This window comes from Culex pipiens, chromosome 3 (assembly GCF_016801865.2).
Source record: "Culex pipiens pallens isolate TS chromosome 3, TS_CPP_V2, whole genome shotgun sequence".
Taxonomy (NCBI): domain Eukaryota; kingdom Metazoa; phylum Arthropoda; class Insecta; order Diptera; family Culicidae; genus Culex; species Culex pipiens.
Window position 1 is genome coordinate 99,443,984 of NC_068939.1, and position 24,616 is coordinate 99,468,599.

Here is a 24,616-nt window from a genome sequence, read left to right on the forward strand (position 1 = left end):
TTACAGTTTACACCGCGCAAATTTATGACCCCAGACAATATATTGCGTCCTGTGACAAGTCACGAGGGACCACTCTAGATAGTAATAAATATCACGGGACAAGTTTCGCCGTTGATTGTAGATTTATTACAGTAAACCTCGTCTATCTAGTGCCATGATTTGTGAGTCGAGGGTCATTACTGGGCGTATTTGAGCTCCCCATGAAGCTCGAAAGCCATTGCGCATTGACCCAATTTGGTATTGGGTGGTTCGTCCTCGCCGGAAGCCATCCTCCGAAAAACGGTCGACCCTGGGAGCATGAAAAATTAGCCATACTCAGCTGGACAAAGAAACCAGAAACGACAACGAAAATGTTTATGATGATGAGCCTGCGGGGCCAGATACCGAGCGCGCGGTGCTGGGACAATAAACACACTTTCACGCCATTTAACCGCTACAACACTCCCATCTCTGGTTGTGGTAATTAAACTTTTTGTCCCTCTCAACATCACCATGCCCGCTTCTTTTTTTATTCCCACGTCAGATTTCACAACACCCGGAAGATATTGGGGCATTTCCCGAACAAAGTTGTTTCAGCCTGCTGTCCGTCCCACCTTTTTTTCAGGCAAGGGCCTTCTCTGACCCTGGGATTTGTGGGACATCCCAGGCCGGGCAAGTTCAGTCCCATCCGTTTTCCCAAAAAATGCCCTTCGGTCACGGTTGCGTGGAAGTGGCGCTGCATTCCACGAGGATCCGCAGCGGACTATGATGTATTTTCCCCACAGAGTTGAAATATTTTCACTCAAAGCCCCGGGTCTCCGGGGTAGAAGGGGGATGGGCATATCCTTATTTCTCGGACCCTTGTTATCTCGAGGATGTATTTGGGCTGGAAAGCAGTGAACATTCAATGCCACATTAGCTTAATCTGCTTTAATTTGATCGTATTAAATTGTGAGCCCACAAGAGGACACGAAACGGAGATACTTTCATCGGAAACATACAAGGAATTCCTACAAATATGAACACTGTGGGGCTTCTTGTGGAATTCTTGTGTCATCATGCACAGTTGTGTAGTGAATTTCTCTGAATCGTAACTTGAGAAGTTGTTTAGTATTTTTTTTATATATTCTAGATTCAGATGATGATTTGTATTTTACAATAATTCACAAGGGTTTGCTATAGGTTATTGTTTTCTCACGTATGAGCCGAAATTTATATGTTTTATGAAAATCTTTTGATCTAATGTTTGCATGATGATTACAGCCATTTGCTCGGAAAAATAAAAAAATCTATCCAAATGATCTCATTCTCGTATTTGTTATGGAATCTTTTAGTATTTTCTGTTTAGTTTGTTGGCTGTTAACTCTGAACATTTTATGTTGTTTTTAAAATAATTTGTTTATAATTGTACTCCTTTATTGCATTTATTTCATGATTTCCTTTCTTTGATAGGGAGTTCTTGAAGAAAGTGAACCACTATTAACACACACGAATAGCAATCAGGAATCTTGTTGTTTTCGAACCATTGTTCGTTTGGATTAATTGGACCTCTTTTGGCGAGACTAAACTGAAATATTATCTCAAAATAGTATTTTTTTGGCTGGCTTACATTTACAAAATAGCTGATAATTTTGCATCGAAACCAATTTTGGAAAAGAAATTTAAAGTGCTTTCAAATAAATTTGTTTGCAATTAACGCGAAGACTTCCATCATTGTCATGATTTTTCGTTCAAAGATATAATTTTTGCGTCGCATTCAATATTTTGATAAAATTCCTTCAACAAGTTGTTTAGAATAGTGCCCTACACATGCAGATTCCTTTTGGTAACGATTATCCCATTCCTTGTAAAGTTATGGAAATCGTCATTAATCAATGATTGCCAACTAGGACGTCAATGACTGTGCCACAAAATTATATAAATTTTGAAGCACATTTGATTTAGATCAAAAATTCTTTCCGTGGCTTCAAGAAGGCAACAACCGGCACATGCTGATTCCTTTTGGTGCTGAAATTCGTTAAATTGAATTTAATACTGAATATTTTATAGTGATGATAAATTTTCTTCGGCGAAACATTTTGTTTGGCGAAAAAACTAAGCAATATCTGAGTTTATTTCACATAATGATCTAATAAACTCAAATGTATCTGAATAATTCGCTTCTTGGTCAAATTTACAAAATAAATATGGCCAATGGAACTAACACTTAAAGTTTATGTTTGCCAATTTTTACTTTAAAAATAATATTTTAAGGAAAACGAAAGAAAACAATTCACTATTGAGAAAACATTGTTTACGTTTATTTTTGCATTTTTTAATCATATCGAGAAATTTATTTTTTTGGTAATAACATAACTGGCAAAATGTAAAAAGTTTTTTAGATACGTTTTGCGTAAAGACAAAAAAAACGATTTTTATATTTAATCTTACCTCCGATCTTGATCACGGCCGAGCAACAAAAATTTATTTGTTAAAAATTATGCTATGTTCCATTTTGTGGAATTTTCAAGCCTTATACTCAAAATCATAAATCTAGAAGCTTTATGTTTGTAAAATATTATTGAATAAAAGTTTATTTTTCATTCTCTCGTTGTCGATATTGATGGGACCGTCGATAGCGGGAGGTATCAAATTATAGAAAGAAATTTAAAAGCATGCTTCTTGAAGGGACTGAAGAATTTATTGACAGCAGGAGCAATATTGACATCGAAAAGATTGACAGCTTGATCCCCGGTCCTAACCTGGTCGCAGTACCTAAAAATGCCTGATAAAAAATAAGCTTAGAAAAAAAGGATCCACAGTTAGAAAGTAGATTTTTTTTTGTAGCTGGCTAAAATACGAAAATTCTCATTAAATTCTGATTTAAGTACCGGTCTGAATTTAAAGCGTGAAAACTAACAAATAAAAGAGGAAATCTATTCAAAAACAATTTGACTAAATAAAGCTATTTATTGATGTTTGATAAAATATATTAAAGTAAGTTAGTTGTCTTTTATAACGACCCATTAGCCATAAACGCTGGTTCGGCTAGAAAAATATATTAACATAATCTTAGAACAAATCAAATAAACCTTAAGTTACAAGTTAACTGAAATTCTAACAATTTGTATGGATTTAATGCCTTTTTTAGAATATCATATAAATTATTATTTTATGTTTTGAGCCCTGCCGTGAGGATATTTAAATTTACATTTCAAGCGCTCAACAATTTTATTTTAATAGCATTTGGTAAAAATAAACTGGCTGAGTTTCAACAAATAAAAATCCTTTTAAAATAATATAACACTTCTGCGTTGCTATAAGGCGTCATCCATAAAGTACGTACGCTCTTAGGGGGGAGGGGGGGTTACCGAAGGTGTGACAAGATGTGACGAAGGGGGGTGGGGGGGTTTGCGAGATTGTGACGTCACGCTAGGTTTTTTAATGATTGCATAATATTAATTCGAAACGTACACAATTAAATTGAACCCTCTTTTCTAAAATTGTGTGCTTACTATTATTTAGAAGTACCATCATTAGAGGTGTGAATGGGTCTGGGGTGGGTCTGGGCTGGAAAATGTGACGTACTTTTTGAGGGGGGGTTCAACCTTGTGTGACAAAGTGTGACATAGGGGGGAGGGAGGGTTAATTTTGGCCGATTTTTGCGTGACATACTTTATGGATGACGCCTAAGGCGCGGGTTTGATTCCCGCCTTATCCTCATGGTCTTCTATCGGATGGGGAAGTAAAACGTCGGTCCATTTGCGTAAAAGAGGTTTTGGGTGACTTACCACACATAACCTTCGGACGCCTAGAAATGAGCAGAAATTTCCAACAGAGATACTTTATCGTAATGCGACACATAATTTAAATTGAACAACCACTTCGGAAACTGTTTAGCTAAACTCTACAAATCGTACAACTAGATGGAAATATCATCTAAATTAAATGCTCATCAACTGGATCTAATTACCATGCAGCAAAATCGTGCCCAACCGAATCTGTGTGTTGTAAAATACTTGGAATTTCCAAATTAAATTGTAAGGACCGCTAAACGAAACTTGACTTCAAGTGTTCAACAGTAATTTGCTCAATCTTTAAAGAAACCCCACTTTGATCCTAATCGTTCTCTCTCCCTTGTCTCTCTCCAGCATTCCACATCTACTCGAACAACACGGCCCGCCAGGCGGACGAGATCCTGTCGGTAAAGTACGAGGACGGCCGGTGGTCAAAGCCGTACTACGACTGCGGCGGGGGCAACATCTGGATGCTGACGTACACGGTGCCCTTTTTTGGCTACGAAAACGGGACGTACTTTTTCAAGTAAGTGAATAGCACTGGTCCAAATTGGTGAATTCTTTTTTGCCTTTTTTTCTTCTTCCATTTCTTTTATTTGACTTTTCCCGGCGGAGTTGGTTCCGTTTCCTTTTCAATTAAGTGACGTCAGTGGCATGTCAATCACGCCACGTCAAGAGTGCCGGGAAGTTGGCGCTCGCCACCGGTCATGACGACGGTTTTTCGCTTTCTCTCACCGGGGCCGGATGCTGTAGGAGGCCGGATATTCGATTACACAAAACGAGGGCTCGTTGGGAAGTGGCCGGTCGAGTGATAAATGACTTTGTGAAGCCAACTGGACACACGCCAATAAAGATTGTGCTTGGAACGGAACGCGGCCCATTGTTTCTAAGTGAGTGGCCATAGCGAGGGGAACCTGGTAAAAGATGTCCGGGTGTCACTTTTATGGCACGCCAGCCTACGACTTGATGTGACCGGTCTGATTTGGCTAATTTGCGATAAAGCGGCAACTGGTGGCATGAGGGCGGAAACGGAGGATAAATGATTCGAAATGGGATCAATTACATTCCTTTGTTCGTAAAACGACTGCCAGTTGTTGAATGAGCTTACTCAGAATTGGCTTGGAAACTGAAGTACTGAGGAATTGATCGGTGTGGACACAGTTTTTATTCTAAGGCAAGGAAATTGATTCGTCACCACATCAGAAACCAAAATCTAGCTTGACAAAATTGATAGCGGCCAGATGTTATGATTAAGAGCTTTGACGTCGTGAGAATAAATTATCATGGCATGATGGACATTAGAGTGGTTTAGAAGGGGCATTTTGAGAACTATTTTTGTTCATTAGGTCAGGACAATTCTTTAAAAAATTAGGTTCTAGACTCTAACATTTCAGGCTATTACCGTAGCAAGATGGTGTATTTTAAAAATTTGTAAAGCTTATCAAAACATTTCGACAATAATCCAAGTTTTGACATTTTTAAATAGTTTTAATATTAAGTCGTTGTTATAAGTTTGACTGAATCGAATGTTGCATAAAATGTGCTGTTTCAATTTGAATGAACGGATATTTAAGAGCGATTCTTTAAGGAAAAATGGGAAGGCAGCGCCATATTGACACAAAGACACGAGTTTTCCAAAGCACCTTTAAGGAAACTCAACTGAAACAAGTACTGTCAGAAATTGAAATCAGTTGAACACGAGTTTTATGAAAACTGTCGTCACAAGAACAAACACACCACGACTCGAGTTTTTGCAAGCACTGTTAAAGAAAGTGCCGTAACTTACGAAATTCTGTTTATTCTCTGCAGACGCTAAACAGGTCGACAGAGGTTAACCAAAAACTGGCGTCCTGTTTCACCTTAAAAAATTGGATGATTTCTCGCATTTTTACTTTTGTTTTTTTTTGTCTCAAGCTAAGTTTTGGCCTTTCTATTTTGTGGCACTGGCTCGCCCATTCAATGGGAGCGTTCTTTTATTACGTAACGCAGTTGAGGGGGGGGGGGGTCGGAGGCCGTGTTACGCTCTATACAAAAATTTTAAAATTTGTATGGAAATTTTGTTACGAGGGGGAGAGAGGTCTTAAAATAAGATTTTTTGCGTTACGTAATAAAAGAACGCTCCCCAAGATAGAAGACAATTACAAAAATTTTGATATATAGACATAAGGGGTTTGCTTATAAACATCACGAGTTATCGCGATTTTACGAAAAAAAAGTTTTGAAAAAGTTGGTCGTAATCGATCATGGCCATTCATGGTCACCCGCGACAGACACGGACGACGAAACAAAGAGAAACGCAAAAAGTAACTTTTTCAAAACTTTTTTTCGTAAAATCGCGATAACTCGTAATGTTTATAAGCAAACCCCTTATGTCTATATATCAAAATTTTTGTAATTGTCTGCTCTACAACTTTGTAGAACATTGTTACACTCTAAAAAAAACCCTGGAAAGTTAGAAAAAACACGAAATTTTAAAATGAAAAAAAAATGTTCTAAATGATAAAATGACCCTTCTGGGACAATATAGATTCGAAAAGTACATTAAATTTCCCATAAAATGACATGTTCCAAAATTTTTTACAGTCGAGTAACGGAAAATGGGAGAATTTTTAAAACTTTTTTAGTGTTTTTTTCGATGAAAAATACGTTTACTCGGAATTCTGAGTACGCCATCAAATCGGGCGTCTAATTTTACATAAAAGTCCCTTTGACACCAAATTTCTATCTCATCACCGTTTCAGGCTACAAATTGTTGAAAAACACCTCTTTTTTCGCATGTTCAAAAATGGAAGGGGTCGTACCGCCCCTCCGTCACGAGATATCAAAAAACGGACCTCGGTTTCGTGATCAGGGACAAAAGTTACCCCTTAGGAAGTTTCACGCAAATCGAAGAGGGGTCGGGGTAACTTTTCCCGATTTCGTGTGAGTTGGTAGAGAATTACCCACAGAATATTTTATAGTGATGATTAATTTTCTTCGAAATGATCAACGGCTTCACCTTAAGCGGTTTAATCTTGAAAACGGGCATTGAACGGTTAAAAAAATCTGAATATTACTTTTGATAGCAAATATGATTTCATGGTAAAAACTGAAGTCAAAAAAATGTTTGAATTTTTTTTCCTTCAAAAACAATATTTTTTAAAGTATAACTTGGCGGTAAAATAATGGTCATATCACATTGTAGTGTAGAGTAGTCATCAATGAGACACGGGGAACAATGATAAAATGGCTCTCACAAGTCGTAGTTTCAACAAATCAGGCTCATATTTGGGGGAAAGGTGTGTCTACTGGATACACGTCTGCCATTAAAGTGGCTTTGGTTATGGACGCTCCCTTGAAAAGTTATTCATAAATGTTTGATTCTGGAGTGAAAAAGTAAATTATGGACAAAAATTACTTTTTCGCTCGTAGGCTGCCATTAACACCAAAACTAATATTTCTTCAAATTTCTTTCGACGTTCCATAGGGATTGAGTTGGGCTACAATGTCCTTTCATTAGGTTTGGCCAAAATTTAGAATATACCCAGTATCCAGGACTGTCCCATTGTTCCCCACTCATTTCAGCTCATGGGTAACAATGAGACACTTTGATTTTTCTTCATTAAACTTTTCAATATCTATGGAAATCTTTCAAAACATGAATTAAAAGTTATTTTTGGCATATTTATAGAGTTTAAACTTCATTTAACCAAAAATACAAAGTTATTTGGTATAAATATACGAATTTTACAAAATTTAAATACTTTTTAGTATAACTTTTGTTAATTAAAGTTTCATGTTGGCAAAATTGCTCTAAAATGTTCAAGGCAAGTAACCTGCAATGGAACAATACAAAAACATGATGATTTACTAGAAAAATCTTGATTTTCGTAGTGTGTCTCATTGTTCCCCAGCTGTCTCATTGTTCCTGCCAAGTGCGTCTACAATGAGACAGTTGAATAACTCTGGCTGTAGATGTCGGATCGATCTCATATTTTGGTCAATGTTAGAACACATTAAATGAAAGAAAATGCAACAAAAAGCTCATTAAAACATGCTGATGAAAAAATGAGAAAAATCTTTGAAAGTTGAAAACCAAAAGTGTCTCATTGATGACTACCCTACCCTATGGCTTGAAAGTTGCGGTATTTTGTCCCTGAAAAAATATAAAAAATGAACAAATATCAGATTTGTTTTTTGGAAGTGATAAAAACTATCTGAAATTTTGCAATTTTTCTGTGTACCTATTTTTGTGAATAGTTCCCATCAATACGTACAACTTTACCCAAGAAACCAAATTGATTAGAAAGTTCATTCAAAAGTTACCGGTTTTCAAATATTTACGTTCCATTTTTGTATGGACAGCTTGCCAAAATTGTATGGAGCCTTGGTTCAATTTTCATTTATTCATAGCTAAATTTATAAGAAATTTTCTGAACTTAAAAAATTACTTTCATGAAACCTTTTGGAAAAAATATCCAAAAACTGTGTTTATAAAGTTAAAGTCAAACTTTGAGTTGCTATTTAAAAAGTAGTTCTTTTTGAACAGAAAGCTTTCTAAATTGCTTTTCGGTCCTTTAGGCACCAATACCTGAGGTGGTCCAAGTTTAGTCGAAAACATTTCACTCAAATTTATTTTCAAATAGAGTGTTAAGGTGCCGGGACCCGTGGTTTAGGGGTAAGCGTGATTGCCTCTCATCCAGTCGGCCTGGGTTCGATCCCAGAAGGTCCCGTTAGCATTTTTCGAGACGAGATTTGTCTGATCACGCCCTCCATCGAATGGGGAAGTAAATGTTGGCCCCGGTCTAACCTAGAGGTTAGGTCGGTAGCTCAGCCCAGGTGTAGGAATCGTCTTCCTGGGTCCCGCCTCGGTGAAGTCGCTGGTAGGCAGTTGGACCAACAATCCAAAGGTCGTCAGTTTGAATCCCGGGGTGGATGGAAGCTAAGGTGTATAAATTTTATAAATTTTGCCTCAACAATCAAGCCTAGTATCGAGTATGAATCTCGCTATCGAGAACGCCAAGGCAATGCTGTAGAGCGGATAATTTGATTTTTCTGTACATTTATTTACTGAAGCTTTGAACTTTTTCTACGTTTTTTTCATACTAAAAAACTGAAGACTAGAACTAAACTAAACCCAAAATTCTACCAACAAATATTTTGAAACTTGGCCCAGCGGTGCAGAATGCTCCCAGCAACCATGTCATTGGTTTAGATGGAACCTCTAATCTGGGGGAACCTTGGCATAGCAAAACATCTGGGTGCTTGTTTTATAACTTCAAGATACCTTGATTGAAGAACTCAACAATAGGTGTTTTGAAATGAGTTGAAAAAGTCTGCTTTGAATCTACAAATCATCATCATTCAGCTCTCGTGATGACGTGATGAAACGGAACAAAAACAGAGATTGTTCCCAGATTTCAAAAAATCTCTTACCGTACCCAAAGGATACCTACTCGTAATCGGATTTGCGGAAAATTATATTGGATAAATTTTCACTTGCAAGCCCGGTTAAGTGGATACAGATTTGTTTATAAATAAAGCCTTTCTTTTAGCTGACCAGCCCGAAATAGCTCCCATCTTTTTTACATCAACCACATTGTGGAGATATGCATGGTTTTAGTACGAATAAAGGGTCATCCATAAATAATGCAGCAGAAGGAGAAATACATGTAAGCATTCAGTAAGGTTGAACGGAGCAAAAGTAAGGATTGGGTTTCTTTTTTGTGTGACAATGTTTTTTGAACGCTCAATTAATTGTGTTGCTTCGTTTCGCGAGCCATGGGAAAAAGTTTTCTCCCCCGTCTCCCCTTAACGTCCTACGTGTGCACAAAGAGATATTCTTACCGGAATCCTCAGTAATTTTTCTCTGCTCACAGCCAGGACATGCTCTCTGACCTGGCTGGAAGAAGCTTTTGGGTGATTTTGTTTTTCGTCCTCGTTTGTTGATGCTCCGGGAATCTTCGACCGGCAGCATCCACACGAGGACGAAAGCAAGTACCGCCTCTTTCTCCCCCTGGGGTATAATTAAGTTCGTTTTCTCATAATCCGCTTACATCTAATTTTCTCTGAGAGGATCATAAATTGTGGTAATTGTACGAGAGTTTGTACATGTTTGTGTGTGTTTTTTCCTCTTTTCCAACAAACATTTTTCCTAGGTTGGAGGCAAAGGCACTGGAAATTTAATGCCTTGATTAGAACCCAAGTGGGACGAGTGGGTTTAGAAAGGTTTAATCAATTCAATCAGGTTCGGATACAGTTCACGCTTATCTAACCTCTGGTGGTCGAGTGGAATTTGGGTAAACGGTGTTTTGCTGAAATGTATTTTAATACCTTGTGGCATCTGTGGTATTGTTTGTGGCCTCTTTGTCTTCAAATTTGGTTTTCTTTATTTGTATAGTTGAGCTGATTGTAGCAACAGTATTCATTTTCGATGTTTGAAAAGAATAAGCTGTTCTGACTCATCCAATAACAATACAGTTCGAATCTTCCACATTCGTGTTCGACCTTTTCCTTTGTTGATTGAGCATCGATTGCTCACTTCCTCGAAAATATTTGCTTCTGGAAATCTGATGGAGCCCTTTTCTTTCCCATTTCACTCATTCTTCATCTACAGGGGCACATCCGGTATCGATATTGATTTACGGCGCGTGGACATTGATCAATGTCCGCAGAGGAGCTCCCCATCGGGTGCCCCACAACCCCTGAACATTTTTGCCGGAACGGACAAATGCAAGCAGCGCACGACCGAGGTAGGTAACACTGGCTGTAGAGAAATTCTTTCACCATTCAGAATCACAATCAATATCACTGAGAAATGATATTGGAAAGCAGAACGTGGTGAAGAAGGTCCCGGAAGCACAAACCCTTCCTGGAAAGCAAGAATCATCGTATCCTTTTGAAAAAAAAAAAACACTCAGGAAGCATCCAATAAGACCACATTCCGATTGCTAAATCATCTTTATGGATTTGGGGTCACATGAAAGGAAAACCCCCTCAAATAGAGCATGAAACAAATAAAAATTTTATGGGGGCAGTACCAATAGAACGTAAAACAATTTGAGCAACCTTTCGCAATACGTAGCAATAACCGTATCAATTTTAACCCTGCATGTGCCGAAAGGAAGCAAAGTAATTTAAACTATAATATAATTTGCAAACCCCCCCAAACTAGAATCCCTGGTTTGTTGGTAATTTAATTATTCAATTCCTCCCTGATCTCGACATGCTGAGGTGCAACAAACTTTCAAACCGTGCTTTCACTGCTACTATCATCCGCCGCAGAAGCCAGAACCACAATCATTCTTCTTGTTCATCCTCCTCCTCTTGCCCCAACTTGCTCATTTTAAATTCGTGTTTGGTACTTTAAGAGCGTTGTCACAACCGCTATAAAACCTATCAGCCAAAACCAACATTTAACCATTTAGTCGTAACAAACTCCCCAGAACCTCGATAAAATCCTACGCAAAAGGTTGTTACGACCTACTTATAAAACCTACATAGGAGTTCAAGGCTTTACAACTGAATCCTATCAACCTCCTCGAACCCTTAATAAAACCTTGTTAGGAGTTAGAGTAAAATGACATTTTATACGTCTACATGCGTCTTATGACAATCACATTTTATTCTGGCAAAAAATAAGTCTTCGTCTTGCCAAATGAAATAATGGAGTTGGTTGTCAGAAATGGCGATGATGAAATGATAGAAATATAAAAAAAATTCAAAGCTTATTCCTCGCGTTGGTGGCTCAAATTCAGCTGGGGTTGATTTTTTTCCATAAATGTTGGGGAAAGGACCCAAAAAAAGGAACTCGCTTCAAAAATGATATTTCTTCTGCAATCAAGGTTTTCAATGATTTTTTTCTTCGCATTTTTTTGTAAAAAAATGTTTAAATTATTTTACGAAAGCAGAAGGTTCAAATCCCGGTCATTTCCCTTGAAATTTTGAATCAAGAATTGAACTTTGAATATGCAAAAAAAACCTTTAGGAATTAAGTGGGATTCGAACTCACACCCTTTGAAACGATGGTCTGGGACTCTAACCGGTCGGCCATCATCAACTAAATTGTTCGGTAGTGGCGAAATAATGTTCTCTGAGATTTCGGTCATTCGTTTTTTTTTGTATTTTTTAATCCGGCTGAAACTTTTTCGGTGCCTTCGGTATGCCCAAAGAAGCCATTTTGCATCATTAGTTTGTCCATATAATTTTGACCGGCTCCGTGGCTTAATGGTTACGGCTTCTGTCTCCCAAGCAGAAGGTTCAGGGATCAAATCCCGGCCGGTACCTTTGAAATTTGGAATCAGGAATTTGAACTTTGAATATGAACAAAAACGAAAATGATTCAGGTGGGATTCGAACTCTCACACCTCCGGATTGGTGGTCTGGGACGCTAAGCAGTCGGCCATCAGAAGGTTTACACTCTAGCAGTGAATTTATCCGTAGTGTTGTTGAAACATGTTATCTTCTCATATTAAATACGCGCTGATCCCTGATTTGCCTGACGGGATTGGAAGTCTAAATATAGATCGAGTTTCCTTCAGATGCTTGCTTCTATGTTTAGGCGGGGCCGAACAATGCCCAGCGACCTCGGAATTGGACCGCAAGGAGCTCTGTCATTCTGAAACGGGTCGTTGGAAGCAGCGCGAGGGCTATCACCACCTAATACCCGGGACTGAGATAAGTTGTATCAGCATTCGGCATATACAAAGCCTGATACAAACTATACTTTCCCATAATATCGCTACCGGTTAGCGGGTATTGGATTGGACCACACACACACACATTAGTTTGTCCATATAATTTTCCATACAAATTTGGCAGCTGTCCATACAAAAATTATATGTGAAAATTCAAAAATCTGTATCTTTTGATGGAATTTTTAGATCGATTTGGTGTCTTCGGCAAAGTTGGATATGGACTACACTGAAAAAAAATGATGCACGGTAAAAAATTTTTTGGTGATTTTTTATTTAACTTTTTGTCACTAAAACTTGATTTGCAAAAAACACTATTTTTTTTTTATTTTTTGATATGTTTTAGAGGACATAACATGCCAACTTTTCAGAAAATTCCAGAATGGGCAAAAAATCTTTGACCGAGTTATGATTTTTTGAATCAATACAGTTTTTTTTCAAAAAATCGAAATATTGGTCGCAAACATTTTTCAACTTCATTTTTCGATGTAAAATCGAATTTGCAATCAAAAAGAACTTAAGTGAATTTTTGATAAACTGCACCGTTTTCAAGTTATAACCATTTTTAGGTAACTTTTTTGAAAACAGTCGCAGTTTTTCATTTTTTTAAATAAGTGCCCATGTTTGCCCACCCTTGAAAAAAATATTTTTGAAAAGCTGAGAAAATTCTCTATATTTTGCTTTATTGAACTTTGTTGATACGATAGTTGCTGAGATATTGCCATGCAAACGTTAAAAAACAGGAAAATTCATGTTTTCTAAGTCTCACCCAAACAACCCACCATTTTCTAATGTCGATATCTCAGCAACTATAGGTCTGATTTACAATGTTAAAACATGAAACGGAAAATTTCACAACTGTTTCATGTTTTAACGTTGTAAATCGGATTTATAGTTGCTGAGATATCGACATTAGAAAATGGTGGGTTGTTTGGGTGAGACTTAGAAAACATGAATTTTCCTGTTTTTTAACGTTTGCATGGCAATATCTCAGCAACTATGGGTCGTATCAACAAAGTTCAATAAAGCAAAATATAGAGAATTTTCTCAGCTTTTCAAAAATATTTTTTTCAAGGGTGGGCAAACATGGGCACTTATTTAAAAAAATGAAAAACTGCGACTATTTTCAAAAAAGTTACCTAAAAATGGTTATAACTTGAAAACGGTGCAGTTTATCAAAAATTCACTAAAGTACTTTTTGATTGCAAATTCGATTTTACATCGAAAAATGAAGTTGAAAAATGTTTGCGACCAATATTTCGATTTTTTGAAAAAAACTGTATTGATTCAAAAAATCATAACTCGGTCAAAGATTTTTTGCCCATTCTGGAAATTTCTGAAAAGTTGGCATGTTATGTCCTCTAAAACATATCAAAAAATAAAAAAAAAATAAAAATAGTGTTTTTTTTGCAAATCAAGTTTTAGAGACAAAAAGTTAAATCAAAAATCACAAAAAAAAATTTACCGTATATCATTTTTTTTCAGTGTAGTCCATATCCATACCTACAACTTTGCCGAAGACACCAAATCGATCTAAAAATTCCTTCAAAAGATACAGATTTTTGAATTTTCACATATAATTTTTGTATGGACAGCTGCCAAATTTGTATGGAAAATTATATGGACAAACTAATGATGCAAAATGGCTTCTTTGGGCATACCGAAGGCACCGAAAAAGTTTCAGCCGGATTAAAAAATACAAAAATTAAAATTAAAGAAAAAAGACCGATTCCGTAGAGAACTGCTCACATGGTTTAACATTTCAAACCATTATATAACTACTAACACCGTCAGCCCAGGGCCATCTAATATACTCATGAACTGGACGAGGGAGTCGTGGATTGTCTGGCCCGAGTCATCTGCATTACCGATCTATGTCTGTACAATTTCAGAAGAAATCGTTAGCCAGAGAAAGGTTTTTGCTTCAAAGGTTCTCGAGGCATATAGTGGTTGCAACAAAATTGTATAGGACATCAACATCAATGGTTTAAATAAGTGTGAAGATCAATTAATAGCTTGACTGCATGTAAAAAATCATTCAACTACAAGAAAATGTATTTTGGTAATTTTAAACTTGCCACTGTGACCAGTTTTTTGAAATGAGAAAAAAAAACATGCAGAAATTATGTTTTTCATGACAAATACTGGTTTCAGCTCTTGAACAACTCAATGTTTTCAAATATTTGAAGCAAGCTTTGAATATATTTTTGCATTTTTTGAGAACAAACAATAGAAAGTAAATTTTCAGTGATTTTTTTGCAACATGATTTAAATTATACGATAAATTAACACCATTTTTTCACATTTTTTCACATTTAACCCTCTAACACCTGTAGTTGCACCAGTGCTCCATAATTCTTTTACTTCAAATTGTAATTTCTTTAATACTAGGTATTCAACCAATTGAAATAATTCTCTGTGTGTGTGTGTGTGTCCAACCAACCAAACGGGACCACGCGGTCGCTTCTTACAAATTGAGTTGTTTCCATGTATTTTTAGATCTACATTCTATACATGCAAATAACTCGCATAGGCATCTGGAAGGTGTTAGCTCTGCCGAGCTTCGGTGACCCATTTCTACGCTGGCTAGCCGAGCGCGAGGTACTTCAGCTTTATCGACAAGCCCCACCCTGAAGAACGTTTGCACCAATCGAATTCAAACGTTATTTAGAACTTCCGAACCCTTGTCAAATGAACAAGGACCCAGCGCGTATATACAGTTGATAGTAACAGTATTCCTAATTCCAATCATAGCTCACCAAGTCGCGATGGCCTAGTGGTTAGCAGCTCGAGCGACTTTGATTTTTCGTTCATGTTCAGAGTTTCAAGATTAATATTTCCTATACTTTCTCGTTGGGAGCAGATGGGAATCGAACCCAGAACCATTCGCTTACAAAGCGAACACCGTAACCAGTCAGCCACGGCCGCTCCTCAACCAATTGAAATAATTCTGTTTGCACAAATTCGATTTTCATCTCATTTGGTCATGGTAAACAAAAACGTAAAAAAATCTCAGTTTCAATTTGGAGGTAAGGAGTTAATATTGTTTTGATGAAATAACATAAATCTGTTAAAACTTACCTAATTGTAATAATTTAATACTCATTAAACAAGATCTATTCCCAGTTGCTTCAAAAATTAATATTATCAGAAATAATTCTGATGTCATAATTTCTGATAATCTGATTAATTATATATAAACCAAACAATACATTTAATTGAACAAAATCATGTTGAGTTTGTTAATTTATTATTTATTCAGAGCAGTTTCAAAAAATAGTTCCAAAAATTTAAGAAAGTGTACACTTCCGCTTAAATTTCGGAAATTCCCGGGAAATTTACAAGTTTCTCGGAAAACGGGAAATATTTTTTTCGGAAAATCCCGGGAATTCCAAGGATTTCCCGGGATTTTTTTTCCCGGGACGGGAAATTGGACGCTCTAGTGACAAACTTTTTATTTACACTGTTACCTTTTGTCATGTAGTCTAGCAAGACGGCCTCTCATGTATAGACAGACAAACGCAGAAAGTTTCGTCCAAATCGGAGTACCTCGATATAACCTCTAGAACAAACCGAGCAAGATCGGGTGAAAACATGACGGTTATACGCATAAGTTATCTCGTAGTCGCTGACCACTAACAAGAAGAAGCCTGAGACTACAGTACAACACAGTTTATGTCACGCAAAACGGACCGTCTATGGGGGTCAAAATAGGAGGCATTATGAGCTGTACAAAAAGGCGTCCATTGCTCAGCAAAACCAAAAATGCACGTGCGAAATTATTTGCGATTTGATGATTCACAAAATTCGAAAAATTAATGTTTGTCCGGCGTAACATCAACAAAGGACACATTTCCCTTTGTAGGAGAAAAAGCCCTTTCTCGTACCATTTCTATTATCGGTTTTTCAGAATGTTACACCTTTCATAAAGTGTTTTTGACTTTTTTTACTTTTAATAAATAGCTCACATAAAAGTAGGCAAGCAACACTCTATTGTTGATGTAACTGGAAATGTTTTTTGAGTAGCGACAAACAGCAAAAGTGACAAGAATAGGTCGAAAAGTTTAGTGTTATGAAAATGAGCATATTTCTAGAGTTTTTTTAAAGGACCTATAAGCTATTGTCTTTCACTTATAAAAAAAACTCTGGTTTTCTCCTATAGAGGAATCTACCCGCTGTGGAAACAAATTCAGCGCAGTAAATTTTCATTGCGTCAATTAATTTCACTTAGTGGATGCTCCGGAGAAAATGCGTTTCCTTCCGGGTCTTCTTCCCAGCGGATATCCATTCGTTGTCTCGTAATTCACCATCACCACCACTCGCTCATTCTTCGTCTTTCTTCTTTTTGTAATTCGCTCCGTTCGTATTGCAGTGTATTGCGATTCCTGGATTGGGCTTCCGACGGGGCTCGTACCGGTGCGTTTGTCGGAAGGGGTTCTACTTCCCGGATACCACCATCGAGCAAAAGTGGTTCAACGGAACCACACTCGAGGAGGAGTATGAAAAATTAATGCTGGTAAGTAGCAGAAGCCATTTTGTCGTAAATTAGAACGAACACTGCCACCACCTGGAAATAACAAAACAGATCTTGAGGATAAGTTGGATTTTTTTTTTAATGGGTTACATTAATTTATCTTTCAAGACAAAACAACCAACAGCGCTGATCTAAGTAAAGCTTAATTTTTCCCATTTACAAAATTTTCCAGAGTGAATTCAGCACCTACAACGATCTATCGTCCTACGAGTGTTTGCCCTGTGCCGAGGGGTGCGATTCCTGCCTCGATGCCTCGCCGTGTGTGGCCGCCCTCAACTGGACCATGCGAACTGGAATCCTGGTGCTGGCGTGCACCGTCATCGGGTTGCTCCCGCCTGCTGCGGTTTTCACCTTCCGCTATCAACAGGTTAAGGTGAGTGCGGTGGAGAGGGTTAGCGATTGTGTTCGTTTTCATTAGAAAGATATTCGTAATTTAAATTGATTTTTGTTCGGAGACTTTACTTTTGTTAAAAATATTTTTTAATAATTTCTAAAAGTTTTTTAAACCCACTTTTATTTATGTTTTTTTGACATTCTTACTATGGGAAGGTATAGGAATTGCGTTTGGATCTGACGAAAATTGCATGCATGTATGCATTCCCTATGTCAAAAGAAGCCAAATTTTTCCTTATAAGTCTCTGTCGTCATGGACACGGTGGTTCAACTTGTTCGCTCAACAGTCTTACTGAATGCCCAATATTGGGCAGCCCAAGAAGTTTTTCAGTGACCTAGGTCAAACCCCCAACACGTAGGATTGAAAAATAAAATATAATTGACAAAACTCTCTCTCTCTCTTTTTCCGGCATTCCATGACGTTTGAGACGTCTATTGTCTTTTGCAAGCAGAACATAACCGAACTTTTTGGCACCCTCAGCAAACGTCAAATCAATACAAATTGCTGCAAGATCTTTTTCCGGATCTCTCCCGGAAATGATCCGGCAGCAATATTGTATGGTTTGACGTTTGCGGAGAGTACCAAAAACTTGTAAACAAATCACTTCTTGCTTCGGCCAATGTATCGTACGCAGAGCCGTACCTTGGGTCCACGGCGCCCTTGGCGAAGCATCAATTTGGCGCCCCTCCCAAATTTACAAGAAATTTGAAATTGAGGTTAATTTTCAATGATTGCTTCAATGAGTTTTGATTTTATAATTGCAATTGGAGACCTTAATATGGTTAAATTCAGAAACACAGTTATTTATTAATTTTTATGTTTAATTTTTAAATAATATTAGACAGGTTGATTTGAAAATTCATTGTAGGAATTGCGTTGGCTGAATCTTTCTCAGATTTCATAACACGATAATGAAAGCTAGGTTTTGTTTTTTATTAATTTATTTTTCAGATAAATGCACAGAATTGAACTATAAATGTTGTTTTAATTTGTTGGAAAATATGATATCTTTTTCTAAGCCTGTATAAATCTGATCTAGTATTAAATTTATTGTATAAGCAAAGAACTTTACCGGATTCGTAAAATAATTAGTTGATTTGGCTTTGGATTTCATTTTGGTGCAATTAGAAAAAAGAAAAAAATCTTTCTTCAAGATAAAAAAATTATTAGTCGATGCCCGTGTCCTCTTTTGTTTTATCTAGATAGGAATCCCAGCAAGCTTAGTACCAAAGAGCAAACCGGCATCGAAGTATAATTTTTCAACATGCAGCGGCAGAACCATATTTCTTTAAAATCAATTAAAGATCATTCAAAATCCAACGCAACTCATGATGAAACTTATTTTAATATTTGGGCAAAAATATCAAGATAAGAAATTTTTATTCATTTTAAGTGATTCGCCCATACGAGGCTTGAGAATATTTATCATAATTTTATATTTATAATTATATTTTGCATTGATTTTTTTGATCGGTATATTTTTAATTCGTGATATTAAATTTTATGTTTCAGAAAATTATTTTTTTAAGCAAAGCTATATCAATGTTTTCAAACCTTGAAAAAATATTTTTTTTGTTTTTAACTGAAAAAAAAAGTTTGAATCGTTTCTCATTACCAAAGCTTTTTAGACGATTAAAAAAGTAAACAACACCGGTTAAGCTAAAACTGAAAAAGTGATGTTTAGATCATTTTGTGTGCTTTGAAAAATATTTTTTTTCTTGAAAAAATAATGTTGGGGTTATTAGTGAAAATTTAAAGCAGTTTTCCTATTTCAAAACACTAGTATTTTGAAAAAAGCGTAGGCAAATTTCAATGCACGAATTTGCATTTAAAAGCGGTGTATGCACTTCGGAAGGAATCGGTCAAGAAAAATTTCAAATGGGCAGCAGCGGCAGCGAAAGCAAGCCAGAGAGGGTGAATAAGAGCCCAAAAAAAAACGCTCCCTTTCCTTTGTTCTGCTGTTCGTAAAGCTGGGGGGGGGGGGGGCGACATAAACTTTGAAAAATATTTGCAACGGCCTAAAATGTAAAAATAATTCCAATTTCAAAGAAGCTCGAAATATGACCATCATTTTTGGCTGATTGTGATTTACATCCAAATTAAAATAACATATAGTTGTAAATTTTTGTAATCTGGAAGGTATTACTTAAACTTCTTTATACAATGTTCCAAACTTTAATGCTGTATTCATTTTGAGAAGCTCTTTTAGAACTCCTTGAACTTTCTGCCACTTGAGCGCCCATTCTTTGATAAAAAAATAAATTTTCAAAAACACTTCGGTAGAAATATTCATATAATTGATTTTAACGCACCCAAATCATATTTTTTATATTTTAAACCAAATTATCTAGTTATTTATAGTTCTACTTTATAATTTGGCACCCATTCTGTTGCAAATACCTAATGAGAATGTTATAACTGACATGAAAATTTTGTACTATCATCGATTTCGGCGCCCTTGGCGGTCGCCAACTGCGCCAACCCCTAGGTACGGCGCTGATCGTACGAGTTTTATTCACACTGAGAAAATCAATCATGGAATATTTAAATGAAGTACGCTCAATCCCAGTCACGGCGTTCTTACAGGATTCTTACAGAATTCTAGCAGAGCGAAAATATTCTTACTATAACTGTGCCATGATTCTGCCAGAACTTTGCAAGAATTCTCAAAGAATTCTAGCTCAAATGCAATAACCGGTTCTAGCAGGAGCCGGCGAAAACAAACGGTTATGTTAGAATCCTGCTAGAATTTTGTTAGAACTATTCTGACAAGCCTCCTGCTAGAATTCTGTAAGAATTTTGCTTGAATGCACAGTGGTCCGAAACCAAAATCTAGCGTAACAAAATTGATAGCGGCCACACGTTAAGATTTAGAGCTTTGGTGCCTTGGGGACAAATGATCAGGGTCAATAGGGGCATCTTTTGGCATGGTGGACATTAGGGTGGTCCAAATTTTAGGGTGGTTCAGGATTTTTATTTTGGCGGGATGATGAGATAGCGCTTTGGTGTCTTCAGAAAAGTTGTAGAGAACATCATTCTGAGCAACTTTGCTGAAGAGCACAAAGCTCTATCTTCAAACGGGAAATTTCTAGAGCCATTTTTGTAATTTAGGTTGAAGTGTTTATGAAAAAATGAGTTTTTTGAATTTATCAACTCAGGCTTGTGTCGAAGCGAGTTGGTGTCTTCTAGACATTTGTAGAGCTTATCAAAACACACATTTATCTTTCAAGAGAGCAAAAATTGGACCTTTAAAACGAAAGTTATAGCCAAAATACGACGAAAAAGACGCCATTTTGAAATGTGAATAACTCGAAAAGGTGGTGGAGTTTGACCTCGCTCTTAGAAGCATCTAAAAGTACACATTTTAGAGTACATTTGCTGAAAATATCTCGGAGGTCTTTTTTGTTTAACTTATTTAATCTCAATTTGAAAATGAGCATTTTTGAATCGTTTTTTGCCCATAACTTTTTATAGAATCGACCAAAATTCATTTTTCAAGAATAAAAATGTTAATTTTGACAAGCTCTACAATTGTCTAGAAGGGCTCAAAAATGTACAAAATGATCTAGTGGTTGTAAAAGAAGAAACAAGTTTTGGCTGAAATATTTCAGGAATAAATTTAATTATTTTGTTGATTCCTGAAATATTTCAGCTAAAACTTGTTTCTTCTTTTACAACCACTAGATCATTTTGTACATTTTTGAGCCCTTCTAGACAATTGTAGAGCATGTCAAAATTAACATTTTTATTCTTGAAAAATGAATTTTAGTCAATTCTATCAAAAGTTATGGGCAAAAAACGAATGCTCATTTTCAAATTGAGATTAAATAAGTTAAACAAAAATGATCTCCGAGATATTTTCAGCAAATGTACTCTAAAATGTGTACTATTAGATGCTTTTAAGAGCGAGGTCAAACTCCACCACCTTTTCGAGTTATTCACATTTCAAAATGGCGTCTTTTTCGTCGTATTTTGGATATAACTTTCGTTTTAAAGGTCCGATTTTTGCTCTCTTGGAAGATAAATGTGTGTTTTGATAAGCTCTACAAATGTCTAGAAGACACCAACTCGCTTCGACACAAGCCTGAGTTGATAAATTCAAAAAACTCATTTTTTCATAAACACTTCAACCTAAATTACAAAAATGGCTCTAGAAAGTTCCCGTTTGAAGATAGAGCTTTGTGCTCTTCAGCAAAGTTGCTCAAAATGATGTTCTCTACAACTTTTCTGAAGACACCAAAGCGCTATCTCATCATCCCGCCAAAAAAAAATTCTGAACCACCCTAAAATTTGGACCACCCTAATGTCCACCATGCCAAAAGATGCCCCTATTGACCCTGATCATTTGTCCCCAAGACACCAAAGCTCTAAATCTTAACGTGTGGCCGCTATCAATTTTGTCACGCTAGATTTCGGTTTCGGACCACTGTGGAATGGAGCGGAGAGCATTTTTGCTAGAATCCTGCTAGAATTTTGCTAGAAAATTCAAGCTAGGAATTTTTTGAGTGCTAGGCGTCATCTAACCTAAGACACTCTCCAGGATCCCTTCGAAAGATTGGCTGCGCTAGGGTCTGATTAGATTAGATTAGATTAGATTAGAAAATTCAAGCTAGGAATTTCTTTAGAATGAAATGAATTAGGGGAAATATACCATTTCTCAGCCTATTTCTATTATCGGCCTATCAGCACTTTGATCATGAATTACAGCTTTCATGAAGTGTTTTTAACTGTTTCAAAGTAACAAATAGCTCAAATAAAAGTGAGCAAGCAACTTTCCATTATTGACGTATCCAAAAATGTTGATTTAATAGCGGAAAACTGTAAAAGTGATTAGAATTGGTCGAACGGCTTAGAGTGATTAAAATGGGTATATTTCCCCTATATTTCCAACTTTTTTCAATATAAAGAAGACATCATTTCTTTTGTTTTATTATGCACAAAATCACTCACTACACATCACATCGTCTTTGTTGTTTTTCCTTCTTGTGGATAATTTTTCGGAGCAGCATACACTTAGCCAGCATTTCCATGTGGTTGAACGGGTTGAACAGGACGAACTAGTTGAAGCGGTGTCATCCGTCTGTTCCAGGAGCCGGTTAAGATTATGTCCGTTGGGCGGCTGCCGGAATCCAGGTTCCTGCGGGGAAGTTCCGCCGTGAGCACATGTGGTTGTTTCTGACCTTCGTAAATTTGAACAAGCCTTCCGGAAGATGCACCTGTGGAGGTTAAATTGAGGAACTTTTAAAAACTTCAGTGTACAGTCATCCCACATATTCGGAACACCCACAAATTCGGAACACTTTTATGATAATTTGTCAATAGCATGCCAAAAGTAGCTTTTCTGTCGACCCTACTATTTTTAGAACCTTCATTTGGACATTATCTTGCTATTTCACTAGTAAAAGTAATACTTTTTGAACAAAAAACTTCATTCCAAGACTATTTTGTCCAGAGCAGCAAAACACTGTCTCCAAATGGCCTGTTTCATAATTGTGGGATGTTATTGTGCCTCCCACAATTGTGAAACACCTGAATTTAACTGATATTTTCACAAAAAAAGTTATCAAACCATGTATAAAACATCACTTAGCTTGAGTTTCATTGGTTTCAGTGTGTGAAGTCATTATTTGGTAATAAATATGTACTCCTGAAGAGATCCAAAGTTTGTTTACATTCGTAAGAAAAAAGTGTTCCGAATTTGTGGATTTCAAGGGTCAAAGTAATTCTTCAAAAACTTCATATAAAAGTTAAAATTTGCAGATGTTCGATACAGCATTCGAAAGATCGCAAGAAAAGCTTTCAAATGAATGTAAAAGCGAATCATTAAGTTCAATTATCGATTTGCTATGATTTTTTGAACATTGGCCGATCTGGAAACCGTTCCGTATATGTGGGATGACTGTAATCAAACTATCAACAATATTCTTACCAAACTCCGAATGGCCAGGTGACTAACGGCACGGAACCGATGCCAAATTTCTTTAAAATCATTGAAAGTTTGCAACTTCCATTATAAGATGGCGGTCACAATGCGGTTTAGCGAAATTGACGTCTTTCGCAAATTTCGCTCTGTCAGAAAATTCTGGCAAAATTCTTACAGAATTCTGGCAGGCCTGTTAGAACCATTCTAGCAGGATTCTAGCAAAACCAACTATGCTAGAAATTTCCGTGACCGGGATTCATCATAGAGATTTTACAGTACACATCAAACAAAGTAGTAATCAAGCTGCGTTTAAAAGGCCTGGGTGAAAAATATATTTTGCATTATTTTAAAAATACTGTGTAATATTAGGCACCTTGAAATATGTAGCCCATCAGTATGGGAAATCTACTTGACTAAAATGTCAAGCTCACATATAAGTTTATCCTTTCCATTTTTCCTCGGTCTGATGGCCGAGCAGGCTAAGGTGTCAGTCCTTATTGTAGGTGCTGGGTTTGAGTCCCGTCAATTGCAACTTTTTTTTTTGTGTTTACAAACATTGTACATGCAGCGTGTAATATTAAGTGTTTTTTTTTACGAAGGTGATGTGTATGGTTTAGCATGCGATTTTACCATCGGAATTTTTGCTGTGTATATGTATGTAAATAACTAAATATAATTGATTTCTTCTTAAACTGCAGTCTCCATACAAATCTTTGGGCTGATTATGAAAAACGTACCATAAAATTTGAACACTTTGTTCGTGGTTCCTAATTAAATGAACTCTTGTGCGTGATTTTGGGAACTCATTTTTTTCCGTGTACCTGATTATTTTTAGTAAAACAATTACAATCAACATTTCTAGGAAATGGATCATTATGGATAATTCTTGGTCATTATGGGGAATGGATTCTGAGTAATAATAAAGTTCAGCTTTGTAAAGGTAGGCCAATACAAATATTTTTCAAATCTTGTATCACGGAACAATATTCAGCTTGAGGAGCGAGGCTTTAAACGAAAATCCCATATTCTGAACCCCTTAATTGTGATAAAAAAGAAACTCTTGTAAATTTTAAAGTGACATTGTTTAAAATTTCTTTTAAAATTACAGTGGACTCTCTCGTTGACGATATTGAAGGGACCGTCGAGAGCGGGAGTTATGAAATTATAGAACAAAAATCATCAATCTGAAGGGATTGAAAAAAAAATTGACAGTGAGAGCAATATTGGTATCGAGAAGATCGACAACCAGAGAGTCCACTGTTTTATTTTCCTTGAAAATCATGATTCCTTTAAGCATTTTTTGTATTGGCTCATTGCTTACCCATATTATTTTTTGAT

At 36.5% G+C, this 24,616-nt stretch overlaps 1 protein-coding gene across 1 annotated transcript in view; it reads left to right on the top strand.

Moving 5' to 3' along the window:
• Positions 1-24,616, top strand: part of LOC120430005 (uncharacterized) — a 238,338-nt gene that overhangs the window by 177,001 nt on the left and 36,721 nt on the right. The window contains 4 exon segments of the mRNA XM_052709458.1: positions 4,110-4,281; positions 10,351-10,486; positions 16,800-16,943; positions 17,134-17,334. Of these exon segments, the coding sequence (XP_052565418.1) occupies positions 4,110-4,281; positions 10,351-10,486; positions 16,800-16,943; positions 17,134-17,334 (653 nt within the window).